A 21,534-nucleotide genomic window follows, 5' to 3' on the forward strand; every position below is an offset into this window, starting at 1 on the left:
TAATAATTTATTCAACTAACCCTGTCATGTCTGTATTTTTGGGTTGTTTCCCACTTTATTATAAACATCTTTACACAAAAAGCTTTAAATACATTTGAATACTTCCATAGGATAAACTTATGGAATTAGAATTAATGAATCAATGCAGAAAAACAATTTTAAGACTTCTGCTGCATACTCTTATTGGCATTTCTTTCATTTACTTCAAAATGCCAAAAACTTATTGGCATTTACGTTAAAATCATCCTCTAAATTGTTTCCCCATATGCTCCCTGAAATTTAAATAATTTATGAGACTCTCTCATTAGTTTGTTTCTTCTTTTTCTTGGTCATTAGAATTTATTACCAAGATTTAGAATCCATGTTTCTGAAGGTTCTCTAAGAGTTCTTCTAAATAAAAGAGTGCTGAAAACAATTCTCAAACTGAGCATTCTGATCTGAAAGCAATATTAATTCTTTCATACAAATAAGATACACTTGATTCAGTTATTTTAAGTTATATCATCCTGAAAATACAATGATATGAAAAGCAGAAACATTTTTATTAGGTCAAATGCTCTGTAGGATAATATCACAAAACTTGAAACTTTTCATCTAAATTTGTGACCACAGAACCACTCAACTGTTAAAACAACTTCAAACCATCCCGCTTTACTTACCAGTTGGATAGCTATCATGAGAACTGTTTTAAGAGAAAATGTTCGGTCACACAAGTCAAACAAATCTTCCAAACTAGGTCCCAGCAGTTCCAGCACCATAGCGTTGTATTTACCACAAGGGCCAAAATAGTAAACTTGAGGTATACCGTCTGGGGGGGGAAAGAGAAAGGATTTCAATAATTTCCTCATCTTCAATATCAAACTTTTCTTCCTAGAAAAATCCATAAATATGAATTTTTTAATTTTGTAGTTTCAAGAACTGCAGCAGTATTTTTACTTTTTCTATACACACAATAAACTTCTCCTGACCCAGGCTTCTCGTTAATGTTCACTGCGTAGCCTGGTTACACCTCTGTTGCAGCTGCATGACTGAACTCCATTACAAACAGAGCGGCATTGTTGGTCTCGACCAGCTCATCACAGACAGAAACTGGGCATTTTAGCCTTATATTTCCATTACCTAGAGAAATGCCTGGCACTCAGGAAAGATTTGATTTTTATTGAACAAAGAAGTCACTGTTCTCTTTAATAACCCACTGATAGGCATAATGCTAAGATCACCCTCCAAGATTTCCATGCTCTGGTGTACACACCCCATATAATCCCTTCCCCCTAAGTGTGGGCAACATTCCCGGATTTCACTCTTGTGATTAGGTTATGGTACATGGCAAAGGTGATATAATTAATACTTCTACCAGCAGGCTTTAAATTAATCAAAGGGAGGTTATTCCAGTGGGCCTAACCTAATCAGGTAAGCCCTTTAAAAAGATGGTCCAGAAGTCCGAGATATTCAAAGCAGCAGAGAAGCTCTCCTGCTGGCCATAAAGAAGCAAACCACCCCGTTGTGGAGGGAGTCACGTGTCAGGGAACGGTGTGTGCAGGCTCTAGGAGCTGAGGGCCTAGGTCCCGCAGTCTCAGGAACTGAATCCTGAGAATAACCAGTGAGTTGAAAGAGGACGCTACGTCTCAGGTAAGAGTGCAGTCTAGGCTTATACCTTCATGTCAGTCTGGCAAGACGCCAGCAGAGGAACCAGCGAAGCCATACCTGCACTCTTGACCCATGGAAACTGGGAGATAATAAAGTCTCTTGTTCAATGCCACTAACTACTAAATAATTCATTATTCAACAATGCAAAATAATACAAACTCCAAATATAAAGTCTAACTGAACAGAAATCATCTGTATTTTATTATTTTTAAAAGTAAAAAGACTCCCAAAAAACAAACATAAAATCAGTGTTCAATTTATCTTAACATTTATCTATTTATTCCTCATGAGAAAATGAACTTCTTCCATTTTTAATGTCTCAGTTTTACTTCCAAGTGGTTTTGTTGTTTCTTGGTGTGTGTGTGTTTTTTTTTTTTTAGAAGGGAAAATAAAACCTTTCAAAAACATAATGAAATAAACTTTTTAAAAGAGTTTGGGGAGCATAACTTCATTCCTGTTGTTTACTCTTATCACTTTAAATATTAATTACTGTAGGTGCAGAACACAGAACATTGAACTAACATCCAGGACAGCTAGGTTCTTAGTTTATCCTAATATTAACCATTCAACTTTAAAAGCAGGCTTCAGTTTGCTTATCAATCATAGTGGTTTAGATAAGACCAGTTTTTCTCAAATGTGAATACGAGAAAAGTGGCAGAACCTCGGAGGATAAGGAAGTATGACAAAATAATCACAGCAGAGTTGGGGGGAAGGGAACAAGTTCAACTTGAATACTTGGTGCCCTCCCCAGAAACAGAGATCCTCATACACCCCCATGTGATTTGTCAACAACCCCACCCCCATTACACACACACACACACACACACACACACACTTCCCCTTGCCACTGGTAATCACTATCTTAGAGTGAGCCACTCTTATCCAAGAGATGGCTCAATTCCATAAACAGCATATTCAATTGATTAAATTAAACAGATATTTAGGCTCCAATTTGAATGAAAATACCTCAGCTTTACCATGCAACATAATTTTACCTTAAAATATGACTCAGAACAGAGCTTTGGTTAAAAAAAAAAAAGAATGAACACTAAATGACATCTCGAGATACATACTATTTTATGAGTCAATGAATGCAAAACTTTCCGAAGTAACTATTAGTAATATATTTCAAATCAAATTTTATGCCATTGAGGTATAGAATCAAGAGTCATAATTTTTTTTTAAATCAAGAATGCAAATCAAACACTGTAAAATCCAAAGTAGAATTTCATTTCCCAGGACAAGTCTGGGTTGTTTTCAAAGATGAAGCAAGCAAATTGAATTGTTAAGAGTTAGGAAAATTTGAAACTAACAGAGGCTACAGAGTACTCTAAGCAAAAACAAAGCACAACAACCACAGCAATATAAATACAGCAGTGAAGACCACAAGGAAGAGGGTGTTCGAAAGTGGGAAGTGTGAGAGGGTTAAGAGAAGAGACAAGCACAGAAAGAAGGCTTAGAAGGCAGAGTAATGAAGGTGTTAAATTATTAGCTGTGTCTCTTGATCAAAGTTATTTGGCTACTGAATTACATGGATGCAATCCAACGCTTGGGCAAAAGCATGCTTTTGTATTTGTTCTTTTATTTAGTGAATTTTCAACCATAAACTTTTACTCCACCCAATTCCAATTGTTCTAAAATTATTTTTGAGACTGCTATAAAAAGCCATCCATTGTGAATTCATTAAAGTTAGTTCTAATAATTTCCAACATCATTAATTTTCAGGGATGCTTATTAGCATCTCTAATTTTCAAGACAAGTATATTTTTCCCCAAGAAAAGCTTAAGAATGGGCAGAACACAAAATGCACATATTATCTGAAAATAGTTTTACTCTTATTCTCCCAAAATTAATTTTACGAAACATTTTATTTTCAGCATTCCACTTACGTGACAAAGCAACATTAATTCATTTAAGTTACAAAACATTAGGCGATCTAACAGTCTTCAAGAGTGCGAAGTACTTTGTGCCAGGTAGTGAAATACTTCAGTTCCTTACAAGTGGGGTAAAAGTTAAGCATATCATTGAAAGAAACAAGATGATGTTTCTTTCCATTTCTTTCCATTTTCAGGTCCAGCAGTATTCATGTAGGAGCAATTAGAACAAAAGAATTAGTATTTTTTTAAGGAAATTTAAACACTACAGATTTGGTTAAGAAAACCTAAAATCCAATTAGAAATAGTAAGTGCAGAATTATCACTTAGGCTATGTTCTTTTTCTAGAAAGTTTGCTTTAAGGCATTCTTAACCTTTAGCACAAATGCTTACACTGCCAGCTCAGCAGTTTCTCAACACACGGTCTGGAGATGCTTGAGGTCTGAGGGTGGTGGGTGGTCCATGAGACCTTTTCAGGAGGTCAGTGACATCAAAATTATTTTTATAACAACACTAAGATGTTATTTACCTTTTTCACCCTGTTCTCACAAGAGTGAACGGTCACGTTTTCCAGAGGCTACGTGACATGAGATATGACAATGGACTGAATGCAGAAGATACTGACAATCTAGCTGTTTTCTATTAAGCCAGACATTGAAGAAATGTACAAAACATGTAAAACAAGGCCACTTTTCTCACATTTTTTGATTTGGAAAATACAGTTCGTTGTGATTTTTAAATATCATTTTCAAATGATTTAATTTAGCAATATTTATATTTCTGTCTTAATTTCTCATATGGTAACTAATAATAGCTATAATCTACAAGACAAGTCCTGTGGGATCCTCCGAAAGTTTTAAGAGTGTAAAAGGACACTGCAACCCCCAAATTTGAGACCTGCTGCCCTAGCTGAATAGTAATCTCTGATATGAACAAAAAGGTGCAATGAGTCCCGGACTTGGTAACCACTTCACTGAAATACCACAGCACCCACATTTAGTAGTAAAATTCTACCAATTAACCCCAAATAAAAGAAATAAAGCCACCTCACTGTAAAAAAAAGCAATAGTCCTTTCTGTAATAATTCTACGTACGTATTTAGAAATTACTCTAAATTTCAGAGAACATTAAAAAAAATAACATCATGTATAAACTAGTAGTTATTGTTTATTATACTGAATTTTCAATGACTATTCTATCATGTGATGTTATTCATTATTCAGTTATTATCTTCTTCGGCCTAAATAATTAAGAAAAAAAATGGATTCTATCGTTTTTTTTAGCCCCAAGCTGCAAGCTTACAAATCTTTTCTTTCTCACAATGTGCTACTTTAAATCAAAAATGAAATGAAATATGAAGTCATCATATTGTTTTTCATGGCTTTTTACTTTCTATCGTTTTATTATTAAATAGGGAATTACAAAAATAATGAATACTGCACTTTAGAAAATTAAATCCTTCATCACCATTTAGTCATATCCTATTCAAAAGTATGGTTTGTTTTTTTGTTTAAGATTCTTATGTGATTAATCACTAAAAATACTATAATTACTATATAACATACAACTATCCTAATACCTGCACCATATAAAACAAATGGCATAGCATTCTTTAAATGTACACATTCTCCATAAACCACAACTTGAACAAAAAAGCTTGGTATACTATCTACTAGTACCAATGTACATATATATTCACATATTAGTGAAAGTTTGGCAATGCATAACTTAAAGAAATTCCCAGACAGAGAGGCCTCTGTAAAGAATTAGGAGTACTATATATACGTAAGAAGTCTCCTAAAGCAATTAAGCCAAGATAGAAAATGGAACTCTAAGAGGCTGCTACATAAACTGTTGGTTTTCTGGCCTGAGATTAGTCTACACTAACCACTTACCCACATAGTATTCTTCCTTATTTTTATTAAAACCAAATTCAATAGGTAATATTCTAATTAGTTTATTCACTTAACTCTCATGGTTTTTATATATTTTCTTTCGGTTTTTCTCAGACACACAGAATTTCTTAAAACACGAGAAACACAGAGAAACTCTAATCTGGCAACTCAGTGACTAAAAGGAATTTCAGATATTATAGAACGTGTATACCCACATTTAAAAGGCCAATACTATTACCCATAACCTTAATCAAAAGTGAATAGTATAATAAAAATTCCATACATTTTGGAATCGCCAACATTCATTTAGCTAGCAGACAAAGACAAATAATCTTGAAACGAATGTGAAAATGGAGTCATCTGTAAATCAAAGCAAAACACATAGGAAACAAACACATAAATCCTGACTTTTTAATTAGGCACAAACCAAGGAGGCAGAGGGGTCAGTATAAAGAAGGAAGAGAAGCTCTTTTAAAAGCTCTTACTTAGAAGGCAATAATACACAGAGGTATAATTTTAGAAGCAGCCACTGCTGCTATTATCAAATTACATATTGTTTAGCACTACATCAGGAAACATCAAAAAGTCAAGCCACTCACTTGAGAAACAATGATTTAACATATGCATGGTCTCAAACAGTATATTTTTGGGGGTTGCCCTAAAGAGTAACTTATGATAGAAAAAATATTATTTTATTTCCTTTGATAATAATTTGACAGAAAAAAATTATTTTACTTTCTATGATAAATATATCAGCTGATAAAGAAATTCCAAGAAATAAATAATTGCAAAGTTTTCCCCCAATGTTGCCCATTTCAGCTATCTGATATCAAGGAAATAATTCAATATAAAAAAAGCATTACTCAGAATCACAGATCTTCAAGAAAATTTCCCCATAAATTTCAAAATATTTTCCATGCATTTTCATAAAGTATCAACAATTCAACTAAATATTTTTTCAAGTAAATAATAAAAAACTGGATAAATTCTAATAATTAATACCTATCTTTCTCTGGAAAGCGATTATTTTTAGATGAATGAATTGTATAGTTCAGTTAATTAAATAACTATCTGCATTATCCCCTTGCTTTACCATTTTAATCTGCATATCTCCTTGCTTTAACATTTCCATTAATTTAAAAAATATTCATTACTGATTCTTTTCTAGTTCTAGATCTCTAAAATGAGGAATTAAATTTACCTAATCATAGGATGTAAAAATCAAATAGAAATAAAGTTTTTTGAAATTATATGGCTATGTTTATTTTGTGAGAAATAAAATACTCAAAAATTTAATAATAAAACAATTTTATAGATTAAAATATCAAACTTTAAACAGACAGTCACAGAAGTTAAAAAACTATAGGAAATTTTGGAGACTTTTGTATTGCAACTTCACATCAATAAGAGTCTATTATTGTCATTTAAGAATTTATAAATTCAACCATTTACCAAGTATTTACAATTGTCGTTCTTCTCAGTTTCAAAGATAAAAAGGTGAATATATTATTTCACTGCCCTCAGAGTTGAAATTTTAGTGCAAGAGTTACACATAATCAAATAATAATATAATACAATATGATAAAAGAAAAAATAAAGATATATTCAAAATAATTTCAGGTCAAAGAAGAAACTTTTCTGGAAACAAATGTCAGGAAATGCATTGCAAAAGAGGTGACATTTAACTGGGGCCAGGAGAAACAAGGAATTCATTGAGAAAGAAAGACATTCCAGAAAAAAGAACAGACACATGAAAATAATAAGATCTATTCAAGGAATAGTAAGTTTAGTGCAACTAAAAAGTGAGTCAGTAGAAAGAGAAAGAAATTTAGACTTTACGCTAAATCATAACCCTCTACAAGGACTGAAGGTAAGAAGGTAAGGTGCACAAAATGAGGCCCAATTCAAAGAAAGTGACAATGGAGACTAAGAAAAAAGACAGAACTAACAGAATTTTCTGATTATTCCTAAAGGCCACAACCAAAGGTGACTAACATTTTCAGCATGAACGAGTATGCCACTAATGGAACAAGATAATCCAGAAAAGGAAACAGGCCATTTGGAAGAGAGAAAAATTACTGAAAAAATAAGGGTAAAAGAAGGTAGGGAGCAAAATTCTAGGTATACTGTAATTTCTGATTCCAGTATGGACATAACGAGTACATGTATAACTAGATTTTAAGAATGGAGGCAGGAGATAAATAATTGGAAGTTATCTTTATATAGACAGTAATTTCATCCTTTCCTTCCTCCCTCCTGTTACAACATATCCAGGATTATAATGATGAAAGCCACATACTAAAAATAGGAGAAGGAATCTAGAGAGAACCTGATTCCTTGCCTTTGAGAAGCTGTATCAACCCTACAATTGCCCACCTTGGAACTCCTTGTTTATTTTTCCTCACATGACATCCCCTTACATGTTTAAGCTACTGCTGTCACGATTTCTGTTACTGACAGTCAAATTCATTCCTACCCAATGCAGTGGTCAGCACAGTTTTGTCTGCTCCTCTTCTGCTCCTCTCCATACTCTCCCCTGGGAGATCTCATCCACTTCCTTAGCCTGCAAAACACCACCTATGTGCTGATGACTCCCAAATCTACATCTTCATTTTACTCAATAAATGCTGAGTGGATATGACAAAACAGGACTATTCAAACATTAAACTTTTTCTACCCCAGAAAGTGATAATGGTATAAAACAATATTTAATCTTATGGAAAGCTAAGTAATATAGAGTCAGCACCTCATGCACACTGCAGTCACGTTGTAATCCTACTGTACGTATGTAACAGTTTCAGTGAACAAAGAGAAAAGACGGATATTGTCAGGAAGTTAAAGAAAAAGAAACATACGGACTTTTAGAAGGATCAAAATTCAGATACGTAGAACTCGATAAATTGTGTATTTTTTCAGAGATTTCATTAAATAATTCAAAATAAAACTTTTAATTTATGTTTTCATTGTGGTAAAATATACATTATAATGTATAATTATAATGTAAATTAATAAATTAATGTAAAATTTATCATTTTAACCATTTTTAAGTGTACAGTTCAGTGCCATCGGGTACATTCACACTGTTGTACAACCATCACCAGTATCCAGCTCCAGAACTTTGTCATCTCCCCGCTGTGAAACTCTATAGCCATTTAACAATATTTCCTATTCACCTCTCGCCTCAGCCCCTGGCAACCACCATTCTGCTTTCTATCTCTATGAATCTGACTCTTCTGGTTACTTGAAACAAGTGGAATCACAGTATTTGTCCTTCTATGCCTGACAGTTTATTTCATTTAGCATAACGTCCCCAATGTTCACCTATATTGTAGTGTCAGAATTTCCTTCCTTTTTAAAGCTGAATAATATTCCACTGTTTGCATATACCACGTTTCTTTATCCATTTACCCATTAATGGACCCTTGATTTGTTTCTACCTTTTGGCTATTGGAAATAACACTGCTATGAACATGGGTGTACAAATATCTGTTTGAGACCCCGCTTTCAATCTTTTTCTGGATATGATCAGAAGTGGAGTTGCTGCACCAAATGGTAATTCTGTGTTCATTTTTTGAGGAACCGTTACACTGCTGGCCGCAGCAGCTGCACCGTTTTACATTCCCACCAACAATACAGAGATTCCAATTTTTCCACATTGAACACCAACACCTATTTACTGGCTTCTGCTTTGTTTTTCGCTTTGTTTAGCTAATAATAACAATCCTAATGGGTGTGAACTGGCATGTTTTGGGGGTTTTGAGTTGCACTTCCCTAATGACTAGTGATATTGAGCAGCTTTTCATGTGCTTATCGGCCATGTGTCTATCTTCTTTGGAGAAATGTCTACTCAAGTTGTTTGTCCATTTTTGAACTGGATCATTTGTATTTTTGCTGTTGAGTTTTAGGAGTTCTTTATATATTCTGGATATTGATTCAATACACCTATTTTTAAAGAGAACACTATCAAACAAGATGCTACCTAAATGAAACTTAAAACACCATAAGAGAGTTACAGGTTAAATTACTTTGAATGGCCCATTTATGATTAAGAGAAGTCTGGAAATATAATCCTTTAAAATATCAATTCTAAAATAATTTTAAAATCATCAGTATCTCCCCAAACAATTAAACAGTCCTGTTTTTCTACAAAGTTTACATGGGTTCTCAAAAATGTTTTAAAAATTCATGATTAATAAAAAATACTAACAAGTAACCAAAATTCACATCATTCACATGAAATACTCAAAGATACCACACTTACCAGGGTTTCAGAGTCACCACAATACATACCTTCAGGCAATATAACTCATATTTCAATCTATGTAAATGCTATGCCATGGAGCACACTTCTAAATATCTATAGCTATCTATAGCTATATCTATAAAAATAGAGATAGAGATATAAAGTACTCTGTAAATGGTGGTCCCTGGAGTTGTACAACACTGCAACCCTATGGCACTCAACTACTAAAAGATTTATGTCATATTTTTACTACTAGTATCTTCCTGTGGAGGTTCTAAGGGAGAATCCAGAAGCCTCTTTCCAGTTCTTGTGGCTGCCAGCATTCCTCAGCTTATGGCTGTATCACTCCAATCTCTATCTTTGTAGTCACTTTGCCTTCTATTCTTCTGTGCATATAAAATGTCCCTCTGCCTCTCTTTTACGAGGACATTTGTGATTGTATTTAGGGGCCACCCAGATATTCCAGAATAATCTCCTCTCTTAAAGATCCTTAACTTAATCACTCCTGCAAAGTTTTTGCTCTACGATGACATTTATAGGTCCCAGGGATTGTGATATGAATATATTTTATGGGGCCATTTTACAGCAAACCACAATGTCATTAGTTATTTCAATAACTATAATTTTACTAAAGAGGCTACGAATATGGAAACTATATGCATCTTATATTCTCAAATTAATTTTTTTCCACAATGTTCTCTACTCATATTAGTACCAACACAAATAGCTCCAAAAATGTACTATTTAAAATAAAAATGGAACATTAAGACTCTCATAAGAAATGCCTAGAGGTATAGTCTTAAGAAGTGATTCTCTTTAGCTAAATTTAAAATACAATTCTTTAAAACCAAAGTTATTATCATGGCAATCCATTTCATTACAAATTTACCTCCAGATCCTAACTGCTTGTAGAATCTATATTCCAAATGTAGCTGTGGTGCTCTGGATTTCATGGGCTCCTAATTAAAAAACAAAGAACAATAATAAGTATTTAAGTTATTAAAAGATCACTAGGCCCCACCCCCAAATATTATAAATCTCCATGTCAACCCTTATATAATGTAGTATTTTATTAGGCATCTTTGTCTAAGGTTAGAACCATGTAAAAATCAGCTTTACTTTTTTCAATGTAAAATAAATTAATGTCATAAATGTACATAAGATTAAGTGCTATTAGAGCAGCATTAGGTAAATTTATATGTTTGACTCTGATCTGGAAGAAAAATATACTCCAAACATGACTAGGGGAATGGTGACCCTTACTCTCGTTCTCCTGTTCCCAGAAATTTACCTGTGAACTGTGTATTTGTCATGTAAAGGTTCTAGGATAAAGTGAAGTCATAGGAAAGTAAGAAACAACAAATATGGAGGTAGCAAAAATTTTGACAGTAGCAACAATGTTTTCTGTTGTTGTTTTTTAATTTTTAGTTGGGATATAGCTTACAATAAAACACAGTTCACAGTATTAGGTCCAGGAGCTTTGTTAACTTCATATAACCCTGCAACCACCACCTCAAAAACCTTTAGAACATTTTAGCATCCTTCCCTCAGGGATAATCACGTTTTGACTTTATCACCTTTAGATTAGTTTTATCTATTGTTGGATTTCATATAAATGACATTATACGATATATGTTTTATATGCGTGTATCTGGCTTTTTTTCATGCAACATAACGTTGAGTTTCATATATAGACACACACAGACAACAGAAACAGAAGCAACATAGATTTTAGATGTAAGAAATAAATAATGTGTGAAAATATCTGTATGAAACAGCAAACTATAAAAGGGTAACAGGAAATCTGAACAAGCTCCAACAGGAAAATATAACATGGTAACAAAATTTAAACAAAACCAACAGAACTTCAAGAAATTAAAAATAAACAAACAAACAAAAAACCTTTACAATAACCAATATTTAAAATGCAATTTGCCAGCAAAACAACACAACAGAAAAGAGAATTTAGACACTGGTAGATAGAAAAATGTCTATGGAATTAGAAAATTATATACTATATTTCCCCCAAAATAAGACCTAGCTGGACCATCCACTCTAATGTGTCTTTTGGAGCAAAAATTAACATAAGACCCAGTATTATATTATATTATATTATATTATATTATATTATATTATATTACACCCAGGCTTATATTATATTAAAATAAGACCAGGTCTTACATTAATTTTTTGTTCCAAAAGATGCCTGAGAGCTGATGGTCCTGTTAGGTAGTATTTTTGGGGAAACACGGTAGAATGCATCTATATAAGTTATACAGATTGCATTATGAAGGAAGAGAAAAGGAAAATACAGAAAAAAAAGATAAGAGATCTGGATAATATAACAAGAAGGTCTAATATGCATTTGATAAGACTCAGGAGTAAAGGAGACAGACAAGTGAGCAGAACCAATAACTGAAAAAATAATTGCTATGAACAGTCTGATGAAAGATTACAAACCACAGATCCATGAGGAATATGAATCCCAAACAAAATAACTAAAAAGAAATTTACACCAGCATATAGTATAATGAAACTATAACCAATGACAAAAACTTCAGATAAGGAACTAGTAAAATCCCAGTGGAATAATTATAAAGATTATTATAAAAGAAAAGAATGAGCTAAGTTCTTGAGAGGCAGAATAGAACAGTTAAAGTACAGACACTGAAACAAATTGTACTGGGTTTGAGTCCTAATTCAACTATATGTACTAGCTGTGTGACCTTGTCAAGTTGCTTAACGTTTCTGTACTTTTCAGTTTCCTCATTTATTAGAGATATAAAACTTTGTTTCTCATATATACATTTACATGTTACATAATATATATTAAATACATATAAATACATATATAATAAATAATTAAGGGGATAGTGATATGGCACGAAGATAAACTAAAAAGGTATATATCTCCTTATATAAAATACATACACACATAAGCGTACGTATATGACTTAAAACAGTGCCTACCAGACAGTGAGTGCTATATTAACTATAGTTCTCCAAGTGACTATGTAAAAGTACCTAAACATAAACGTAATACAAGATTCCCACTTAAGCAATCACAGATGAAATTAAACACATAACTTATTTAATCACTAATATTCCCTAGGTAAAAACAAACACCCAGATCTAACTTAGTTGAGTCAATTCAACTTGATTCCAGTACTTTACTAGCAGTAAAATTTTATTATACCACTATATAACAAAATTTACCTCACCACAGTATGACATTTTCATTATTCACGAAATGCAGGTTACTATATAGGTGCAAACAAGGTATGAGGGTGGTGGCTAAGGTGAAATTAACAGATTATCCTGAAACAATCTATCAATCTGAACTACAGTAATATTAAATATGTATAAACCTCTACAAGAGATAGCAAGCTGCAAATAGTCACTGAAATTTGCTCTCTGAACAGCGTTATCAAATAATGCCTTTATTTGTACCAAAGTACAAAAATCAGACAACACTGAAGGTATACAGACATTATTTTCAAAAGATTACTGTTAAGGAAGGTTCTGAACAAAATGATGTTATCTGTTATAAACACATGCAATACATACAAAAAAATATAAGGATGAGGACAATAGATTAGATCGACAGATAGACAGATAGATAGATAGATATAGATATGATATTTAGTAAACTAAGTACCAAACTACATACTAATAGTTTACATGAAAATTTTTTCTGTCCTGCCAATATATTTTTAGATAAATTTGAAGTGAACACGACTCTATACCATAGTTCAACCTCAAAATACTAGACACAGATGAAAAAATATTCCCAGTTCCCCAGAGAACACCGAATAACAACAATTATTATAAGTAGAGCTGATCACTGCTTTAAAAAGGTACATAGAGGAAGAATGTCCAAAAAAGAATAAATAAGGGGATAGTGATATGGCACGAAAATAAACTAAAAAGATGACATATGCGCATAGACATAAGGCAGCTGAAAGATGACATAATAAATGTTTACTAAGGCATGGCATATCAACAAGGGTAAAAAAGTTCCAAATCTAAAAATAACAGGACCTAAGGGTCACCACTTAATGACTGAAACAGACGGTTTATTCGCTTTGACCTGTCAGTTAAATATTCACATGCTCCCGTGAGTAGAGCTGCTCACTATGGGCTGCTGCATGAATAACACTCAATAGAGATGCTGCCACACTTTCATTTGTGTGCACCACCCCCACTCCCTACTGTGATTCATACAAACCGACTCCCCTATCCTGATTTCCTGCTCATGAGGGAAGCTTGGAATTTTACCTTGCCGTTTTATGTAGATCAGCCTATAGTAAGAAAGCGCATTACTTATACTGATTTGGGCATTCTGGACCTGGAATAGTAAAAATACCTCATTATAAATTAACTCTTCCTAAGTATTTCTGAGAGCTCGCTCAATTGATTGTGTGAACTGACTGACTGTGAATCTACCTCTGACTAACAGTGACAATCTTAATGAGATGACCTAACCAGATTTTCTGTCATAAAGCCAGGATCAGACCTTAAAATTAAAACCAAGGTGAATTCCTTTAGGTAAATGCCCGTCCAAACCCACACATCAGCTAGCCAATCTGCTGGTGGGACCACAACCCTGCTGTGCATCTTATTTCCCAGTGAAAACAAACAGCTTTGTTGCAGTGGAACGTGGTCTAGACTCACAGATACTCAAAATTAGGTAGTGCGGTTTTCTAGCTCATCCTAAAAGTTTTTCTATTTCTCCCACTTGCCGCTTCCTCTAATCATCTGTCTTTACATATTAATCTCACATTACCCTAATTCAGTGGTTACACTGGCAGGGATAAGATTGAGAATGGCAGGAGGACTGGAAAAACCAAGGCATGCTTAACCTCAGGGAAACCTGGCTGGCAAAGCAGGTAGGAAAGTTGTGCCAGAAGAAAGTTATGTCTTACAAAAATTCACAAATCCCAACTCTTCCAAAAAGAGATGCCTTTTTGTGCCTGTCGTACCAGGCACATTTAGGACTTAAAAACAGTCTTCTGAGAGTTTGCTTTCCCTGTCATCCTCCACCCACATCAAGCATTTCTGAAATTCCGAAGGTCAAGCAATATCCAGATTTACCATATATAAAATGTCGATAGAAAAACAGATTTTGGAAGCTACCTGAAAATATATTTTCAAAGAATATACTTCTGAATACTAAGAACAGTTTTGTGCACATGCTTAAATCAGAAAGAGAAATCTTGTTTTATAATTTTTACCTAATTAAAAATGCCAATATGCCAGCTTCCTTAAATTAAAAACAGTGCCAAAATTCAAAACTTCAATTCTCTAATGCTGCCACAGTAAAGGGATTGAGTTTTCAGGACACAGAAAAAAACAGACATCCTATATACGTCGTCATATACTTGAAGGGTCTGATGACGATGCTAAGACTTAATACAAAAGATCAGTTATGCACATTACTTTCCCAATAAACATTCAAGTTATAAATTATATGAAAACAAACAGCAATTCAAATGTAAGTTAGTCATTAAAGAAATAACAAGGAATTAATCAAGGAAACATAAAACACATGAACTTACCAGTTTAATAGCCACATATTCATTTGTGTATAAATTTTTCCCTTGAAAAAGAAAAAAAAAGTCAGATTCTATCAGTAATTGATTTTTAAAGATGTATTGTGTAAAACGGTACTCTGGTTGAAAAACGCACATAATACATTTAGATGGAGCATAAGTTTTTGCTTCTATTATTCAAAAACTGGCTCTGTTTTAAACTAGTTAAGTACTTTGAGAGAAAAAAGGGTTATTAGCATCTCACCTTATAACCAAATTAAATTCCAGATCGTCTAAGAGTTAGATATAAGCCATAAAACAAGAAAAATATTTCTTTTATTATTTTTGAACTTATTTTTCAATTACAGCTGACATACAAAGTGTATTAGTTTGTTGTACAACCCAATGATTAGACATTTATATACCTTGCGAAGTGATCGTCACCCCGGTAAGTCTAGTACCCATCTGACACCATCTATAATTATTATTAATAAAATGTTATTTACTGTATTCCCTATGCTATACTTTACATCCCCATGACTATTTTTACAACTGGTAATTTGTACTTGTTAATCCCTTTCACCTTTTTTCATGAATCCCCTAAACCCCCTCCCATCTAGCAACCATCAATTTGTCTTTGTATCTATGAGTTTGTTTCTGTTTTGCTTGTTCATTTATTTTGTTTTTTGGATAATACAGAGAAGTGAAATCATATACTGTTTGTCTTTTCTCTGCCTAATTTCTTTCACTCAGCATAATACCCTCTAGGTCCATCCATGTTGTCCCAAATGGCAAAATATCCCTCTTTTTTGTGGCTGAGTAATATTCCATAGTGTACATATACCACATTTTCTTTATTCATTCATCTATCAATGAACACTTAGGTTGCTTCCATACCTCGGCTATTGTAAATAATGCTGCAATGAACACAGGGGTGCACGTACGTAAGAAAAAAATATTTATCAGACCAAAATATGGAAGCCTTTCTGAGTATAAAAAGAGTGAAAAAAAGTAAAAGGTCAGAAGTTTTTATACAGATTTGATTGCATAAAATATTTTAAACTTCTGTATTTTGAAAAACCTCTCTCATATACAAAGAATAGGTAAAAGACAAACCAGAATAAAGATTTAATATCATTAGTATGTAAAGTATTCAAATGAATTAATCTTTGCATTGGCAAACAGAAAATAATGTAGGAAAATCTACAAGTAAAACATTATGGAGAATTCTGGAAGAAAATAGTATATGAAGACAATTTGATATATAAATTAATGTGTTTCTTTATAGGTATAATAAAAATAAAAAATAGAACTGTGTGATTTCTGAATTTCCAGTATTTTTTCAATAAGTATGTATTATTTTTATGAGAAAAATAGAACAATGATAGTTGGGTTTTTTTTCAACTATGATACTAACTGGTTCTGGTCACAGTGGCTACTGAACACAGAATAGACAATCACCAACTTTCATATATGTGATTTTCCAGCATAACACACCTAACTTCCTTTTATAAAGTAGCTCAATGGATGGTAATAATTCTAGGCAAAATTTCAGTCTCAGATATGTTGCCTCCATTGTACAGCAGTATTTGTTCATACAAACATTATAATACTTTTCTGAATTTTGTCTTGTTTTATAAAAATGAATGTGAAAAGAATATAAGCATTCATACTAATGCTAAATAGCATAGGTCTCATAAAACCCATTATAGTTGGCATACAGATGAAATTCAATAAGAATACCAAAAATGATGAACGTTAAACTGCACTCAGGTACTCATGGAGCCCATAAATACAAAAAAAAATTAGAAAACATATATTTTTAATCAACTAGCTTAGCATTTAGATGTGCCTTCATATGTATTTTCAAGAATATATTATGTATGAAATTTTCGGCTTCCTCTAGTAGGTGTACAGTGAATAATTCCAATGGTATAGTGAGTAACTTAAGAAACAATTCTGTTTTGAGTAACAAAGGAACAATTCTGTTTTGAGTACAAAAATGGAATTTGTACTGCCTCAGACATTATTTTTTTCATAACTATTTTGTATATGATATTTACTCACAAGTACACCAAGGGTAAATATTCATAGGATAAGAAGTTAGGTTAAATACAGATTCCACAGAATCAAAATATACCAAATAACTTCTAAAAGCACTGCTTCTGTTGACATTTACATGGTCAAATGTCTGCTTTTAGATCACAACAGAAAGCATTAAGTTCTAAAACTATCATCTTTTTTCGAACATTAGAGATTTTGCTGAACTTTGAGGGTTATATTTACAAACATGAACAATGAGTCAACCATACGACCAAAGCATTTTTGTCACCTCGCATAGGCATAGGCCTCACAGCTGGCTTCTAATCAATACTTGTTAGTGCATTAGCAAACACATGATACACAGACTGTGTACGTACAGGAGTGAGAGAAAAGGGGTGTGTGTATAGAGGGAATCCAGTTAAGAGAAGGCACTAAATAGATTCAGGCTAACGGATGATTTAATCCAATTTTAAAAGACACTTCCAATAAAATTTGGTGCCATATTGAACTTGAAAAGATGGTTTTACTAATTTTGTGGTATTTGGATGGTAATTATTATACGAAACTATGTTATACAAAAACAATATATATGTTTATAGCAGGGACTAGTGTACTAGTTACCCACCGATATCCATGCTCCCCCTTCTATAATAATAAAATGCCCAAATTTTAAAATAGTTGTCTCGCTAGAGACTACATTTCCAGCCTCTTTCACCTTGCACAGCCACGTGATTAAGTTCTGGGTAGGAGGTGTGTCACTCCCCACTTCCAAGAATAAATGTGTGCTCTCCTGGCCCTTTTTCTTCTTGCTGGCTGGGAGATGGCAGCAAAGGAAGCAAGGACCTTACAGACAGAGGTGAAGTCCCATATTGAAAATGCAGAGGTACCCCGAAAGTCCTGGTGCTCTCCCTCTGGTTTGTGTTATGTGAGAGAAAAAGAAACTACTTTGCTTAACACCACTACATTCTGGATCTCTCTGCTACAGCAGAGTCTATTCCTTATTATTATACTTCTCACATAAGTGTTACAATATGTTTCAGTTAGGAACAGTAGAAATAAATTTAAAAATGAAGGATCTACTCAAATCTGCATGTTTATTTGTGTAAGGCCTACAGAATTTTCAACAATTCTTTAAATATAAACAATAAGAATTATGAGCAATATAGGACCAAGAAATATAAATGAGAGAAGTTATGGAAACTTCTCTGTGGTCTACTTAATTACGTCAAGTTGTGATATTTATTTCAAAAATGGTAATACATAAAGCAATATATAACACTCTTATTCTGTGTTCTTTTATGGGATGGTCAGTCAGGTTTAGCCACAAGGAGGGACACAGAAGAGGCTCAGGAAAACAGTTTGTTGTGCCCACAGGTCCTACGAGGGGGGGTCAAGGGAAGCATCACATTTTGGTCAGGTGATAGAGGACAGGAGCAAGGAAAGCGCTTAGGCCAAGGCCTGCACTGGAGTTTCTGCAGGAAAGGCACCGCAGGGCAGGACAAACAGTTTAGGACCGACTAGTTTGAATAATTCTTGCCATGAATAATTCTGGTGGCCTTTGGGCAATACAAGTGGTCTCTGATTGTCTTGTACCTGGCCACGGGATGACTGAGGAAAAGGAAGACTGCCTCCTGGAGTGTACAAGCCAGATGGAGGAGATAATGGCTCTGGACTGTTGGGTCTACAGATCAAAGGCATGCTCCCACCTGAGCCCCGGGAGAAGCAATCTCTCCCCAGCCAGAAAGGTTTTGTAAGATGTCAAAACATCTTAAAACATACACAGAAAATATAAAATAGATAAAAAATATATAAAACATATACAGAAAAAATGAAATATATATACAATACAACCCTATATTTTAGCTAGCTATATTTGGTCTCATTCAGTGACTGTCAAAAACATTTCTTAGATAAGTGTTATAATATGCTTTAATGGTCTAAGCTAGAAATACATCTACTAATATGCAGAACACAAGCCTAACCTCTAATACATATAAAGATAAAATAAAACCAAAAATATATCAATTCATCATTTTACAATAAAAATACACATAAAATGATATTTAAAACATTCAGTTAAATGTCAGAGTATTATTTAAAATGTTTACCTATTTTTCAAAAATCTCAAGGCCAACTTTTTATGTTCAACTATATTTTTTAAACTTTTTTTTTTTTAAATAATTACCTGTAAGAGTAGTTTCAACAGTGAGTAATATTGTCTCCTTGGGCACTTAGGGTTGTGTGTACAGGTGCAACTCCTATTTAGTGTCCAAGAGGTCTGAACTTCTAAGAAACTTCATGCAATGAGTGGAACAGTCCCCTGCAAAAAGAGCTGTCCAGCCCAAAATGCCAATAGAACCTTTGTTGAAAACCATTTACCTATGACATGTATGCCCTGTATTCTTTCTCACCCAAAACTAAGCACAAAAATTTAGTGCCGGGAATCAAATGTTCAAGATGTGTCTATTAATAGGGTTTTAAAGAAAGCACTTTAAGAATCTAAACCAGCTTTTATCATTAGCATGTTTATCCATGTATAGAAAGAATGATCCTTATAATAACTTGAGAAATCACTGGAGGCCTTAAAAAAAAAAGGAGTAAAATGTCCCTTTATTTAGTAGTTGATCAAGGGTCAACTGTATATTATAAATATACATAAAACAGATATAATACATATTAGATACAGATAATATATTTAAATAGATGTATAAGTGTACAATAACCATCCATAGATGAGAGAGAGAGAGAGAGAGAGAGAGAGAGAGAGAGAGAGAGAGAGGAGAAAGAGAGAGAGAGAAGGAAGGACAGACTAATAAATCATCTTATTCCTATTACTGCTTATTCACAGACTACAGCTTTTTCGGTATATAGCATATATAGTTTGAGTATATGGTACATATAGTTTTCATATGGCCTTGGTCAAAATGATCCACTAGATTTGATTTGTGCATATGTATACACACACATATACACACATATAGATAAGTATGTATCAAACGCAGATAGTTTGAAATAAATTCTATAAAACCAATTTCAAATTAGAATGGCCAAAGTACTGTGGTCACATAAGCAAATAGAAAGAAAGCAACATAGTATAAATATATATGGCATAATACATAGCTAATAAAGCTACTTTATTTAGATAAATTTTAAAATATATACATAAAACATGCCACAATTTTAAAAAAATAAATAAATATCTTTGAAATGAGTGGAACAATCAATGTTTTCCTGAAATCTGTGGGCATAGTGCTGGTCCTTTCATATTACCTAAATTTAATCTTTACAATACCTTAAAATATGGAAATAATCCCATTTTAAAGTTGAGGAATTTGAGGCCCCAAATGGTCAAACAACTTATGTGTTCCATAATGGCAGGGGCAATAACCATGCCTCCGATGAGATAGACACGCAATAAATTTTCAATGGAGAGAGATGATGGTGGCTCAAAGTTGGGCAAGTAAATAAACTGGTTTTCCTAACTTCAAAATCTGAAAGTTTAAGAATTTCAAAATATCGAATTCAATATCCTTCAAAAAATAAAATGTCAAAATTAACCCCTTCAAATACTTGAGTCCCTATTAAAATGCCAAAGTCTGCCAATCACATCATCTTACATCTATGTACAAAGTATATCATTACCTTTTATTGGCTTGCTTTATTTAAAGATGTAATGTACATAACTACATAAAACATTAATAAAATGAAAGAGTAACTACAAATTAGGGTGTTTACACAATGAAAAAGAGAAGTAGTTGAGGAGATAAACATATAATTGAATTTATTTCTAACAAACAGGATTGGATCTAAGAAAATTAGTAAAGCCAAGTTTTTTCTGTTGTGTTTTGTTTTTACTTCTAAAGTTTCCACTATGGATGGTCCATTGACCAGAACACTTAAAGTACCTTAGTACTGACTCCCGTATCTCCATGTCATGCTGCTCTCCTTCTTGTTTCTATTCAATGAACGTAGTCACATTTCTAATGTACTAAGAGTCATACCTAGATTTGGGTCCCGAGTCTGTCATTAAATTGCTGTGTGATATTTGGCAGGTACCTTCCCTGACTGAGTTTCAATTTCTCTAAATGCAGAGTTAGGAGGTTTAATTAAAACAATGTTTCCCAAACTTACCTGATTTTTAAGAATAAAGTCAATCAGTAATTTGTGTCCCTTATTAAGGAAACAGATTCCTGAGCCTGACCCTGGATAACTTGCGGGGTGGGAGAAGGGATAAATTACAACAATGCAAATTTTACTGATTTTTATGCAGTGTTAGTATATTACCTTGACATTAAGCAATA

The 21,534-nt window shown here is 33.3% G+C and overlaps 1 protein-coding gene across 10 annotated transcripts in view; it reads right to left on the bottom strand.

Moving 5' to 3' along the window:
• The window catches only part of CSNK1G3 (casein kinase 1 gamma 3), a 103,016-nt gene that overhangs the window by 45,579 nt on the left and 35,903 nt on the right, over positions 1–21,534 (bottom strand). For all 10 annotated transcript variants that reach the window (XM_081053652.1, XM_081053651.1, XM_081053644.1 and 7 more), the window contains exons 3-5: positions 15,218–15,258; positions 10,549–10,618; positions 660–808 (exon numbers count right to left, since the gene is read on the bottom strand). In XM_081053652.1, the coding sequence (XP_080909778.1) occupies positions 660–808; positions 10,549–10,618; positions 15,218–15,258 (260 nt within the window). The remainder of the gene's footprint in view (positions 1–659; positions 809–10,548; positions 10,619–15,217; positions 15,259–21,534) is intronic.

This window comes from Rhinolophus hipposideros (assembly GCF_964194185.1).
Source record: "Rhinolophus hipposideros genome assembly, chromosome: 7".
NCBI lineage: Eukaryota > Metazoa > Chordata > Mammalia > Chiroptera > Rhinolophidae > Rhinolophus > Rhinolophus hipposideros.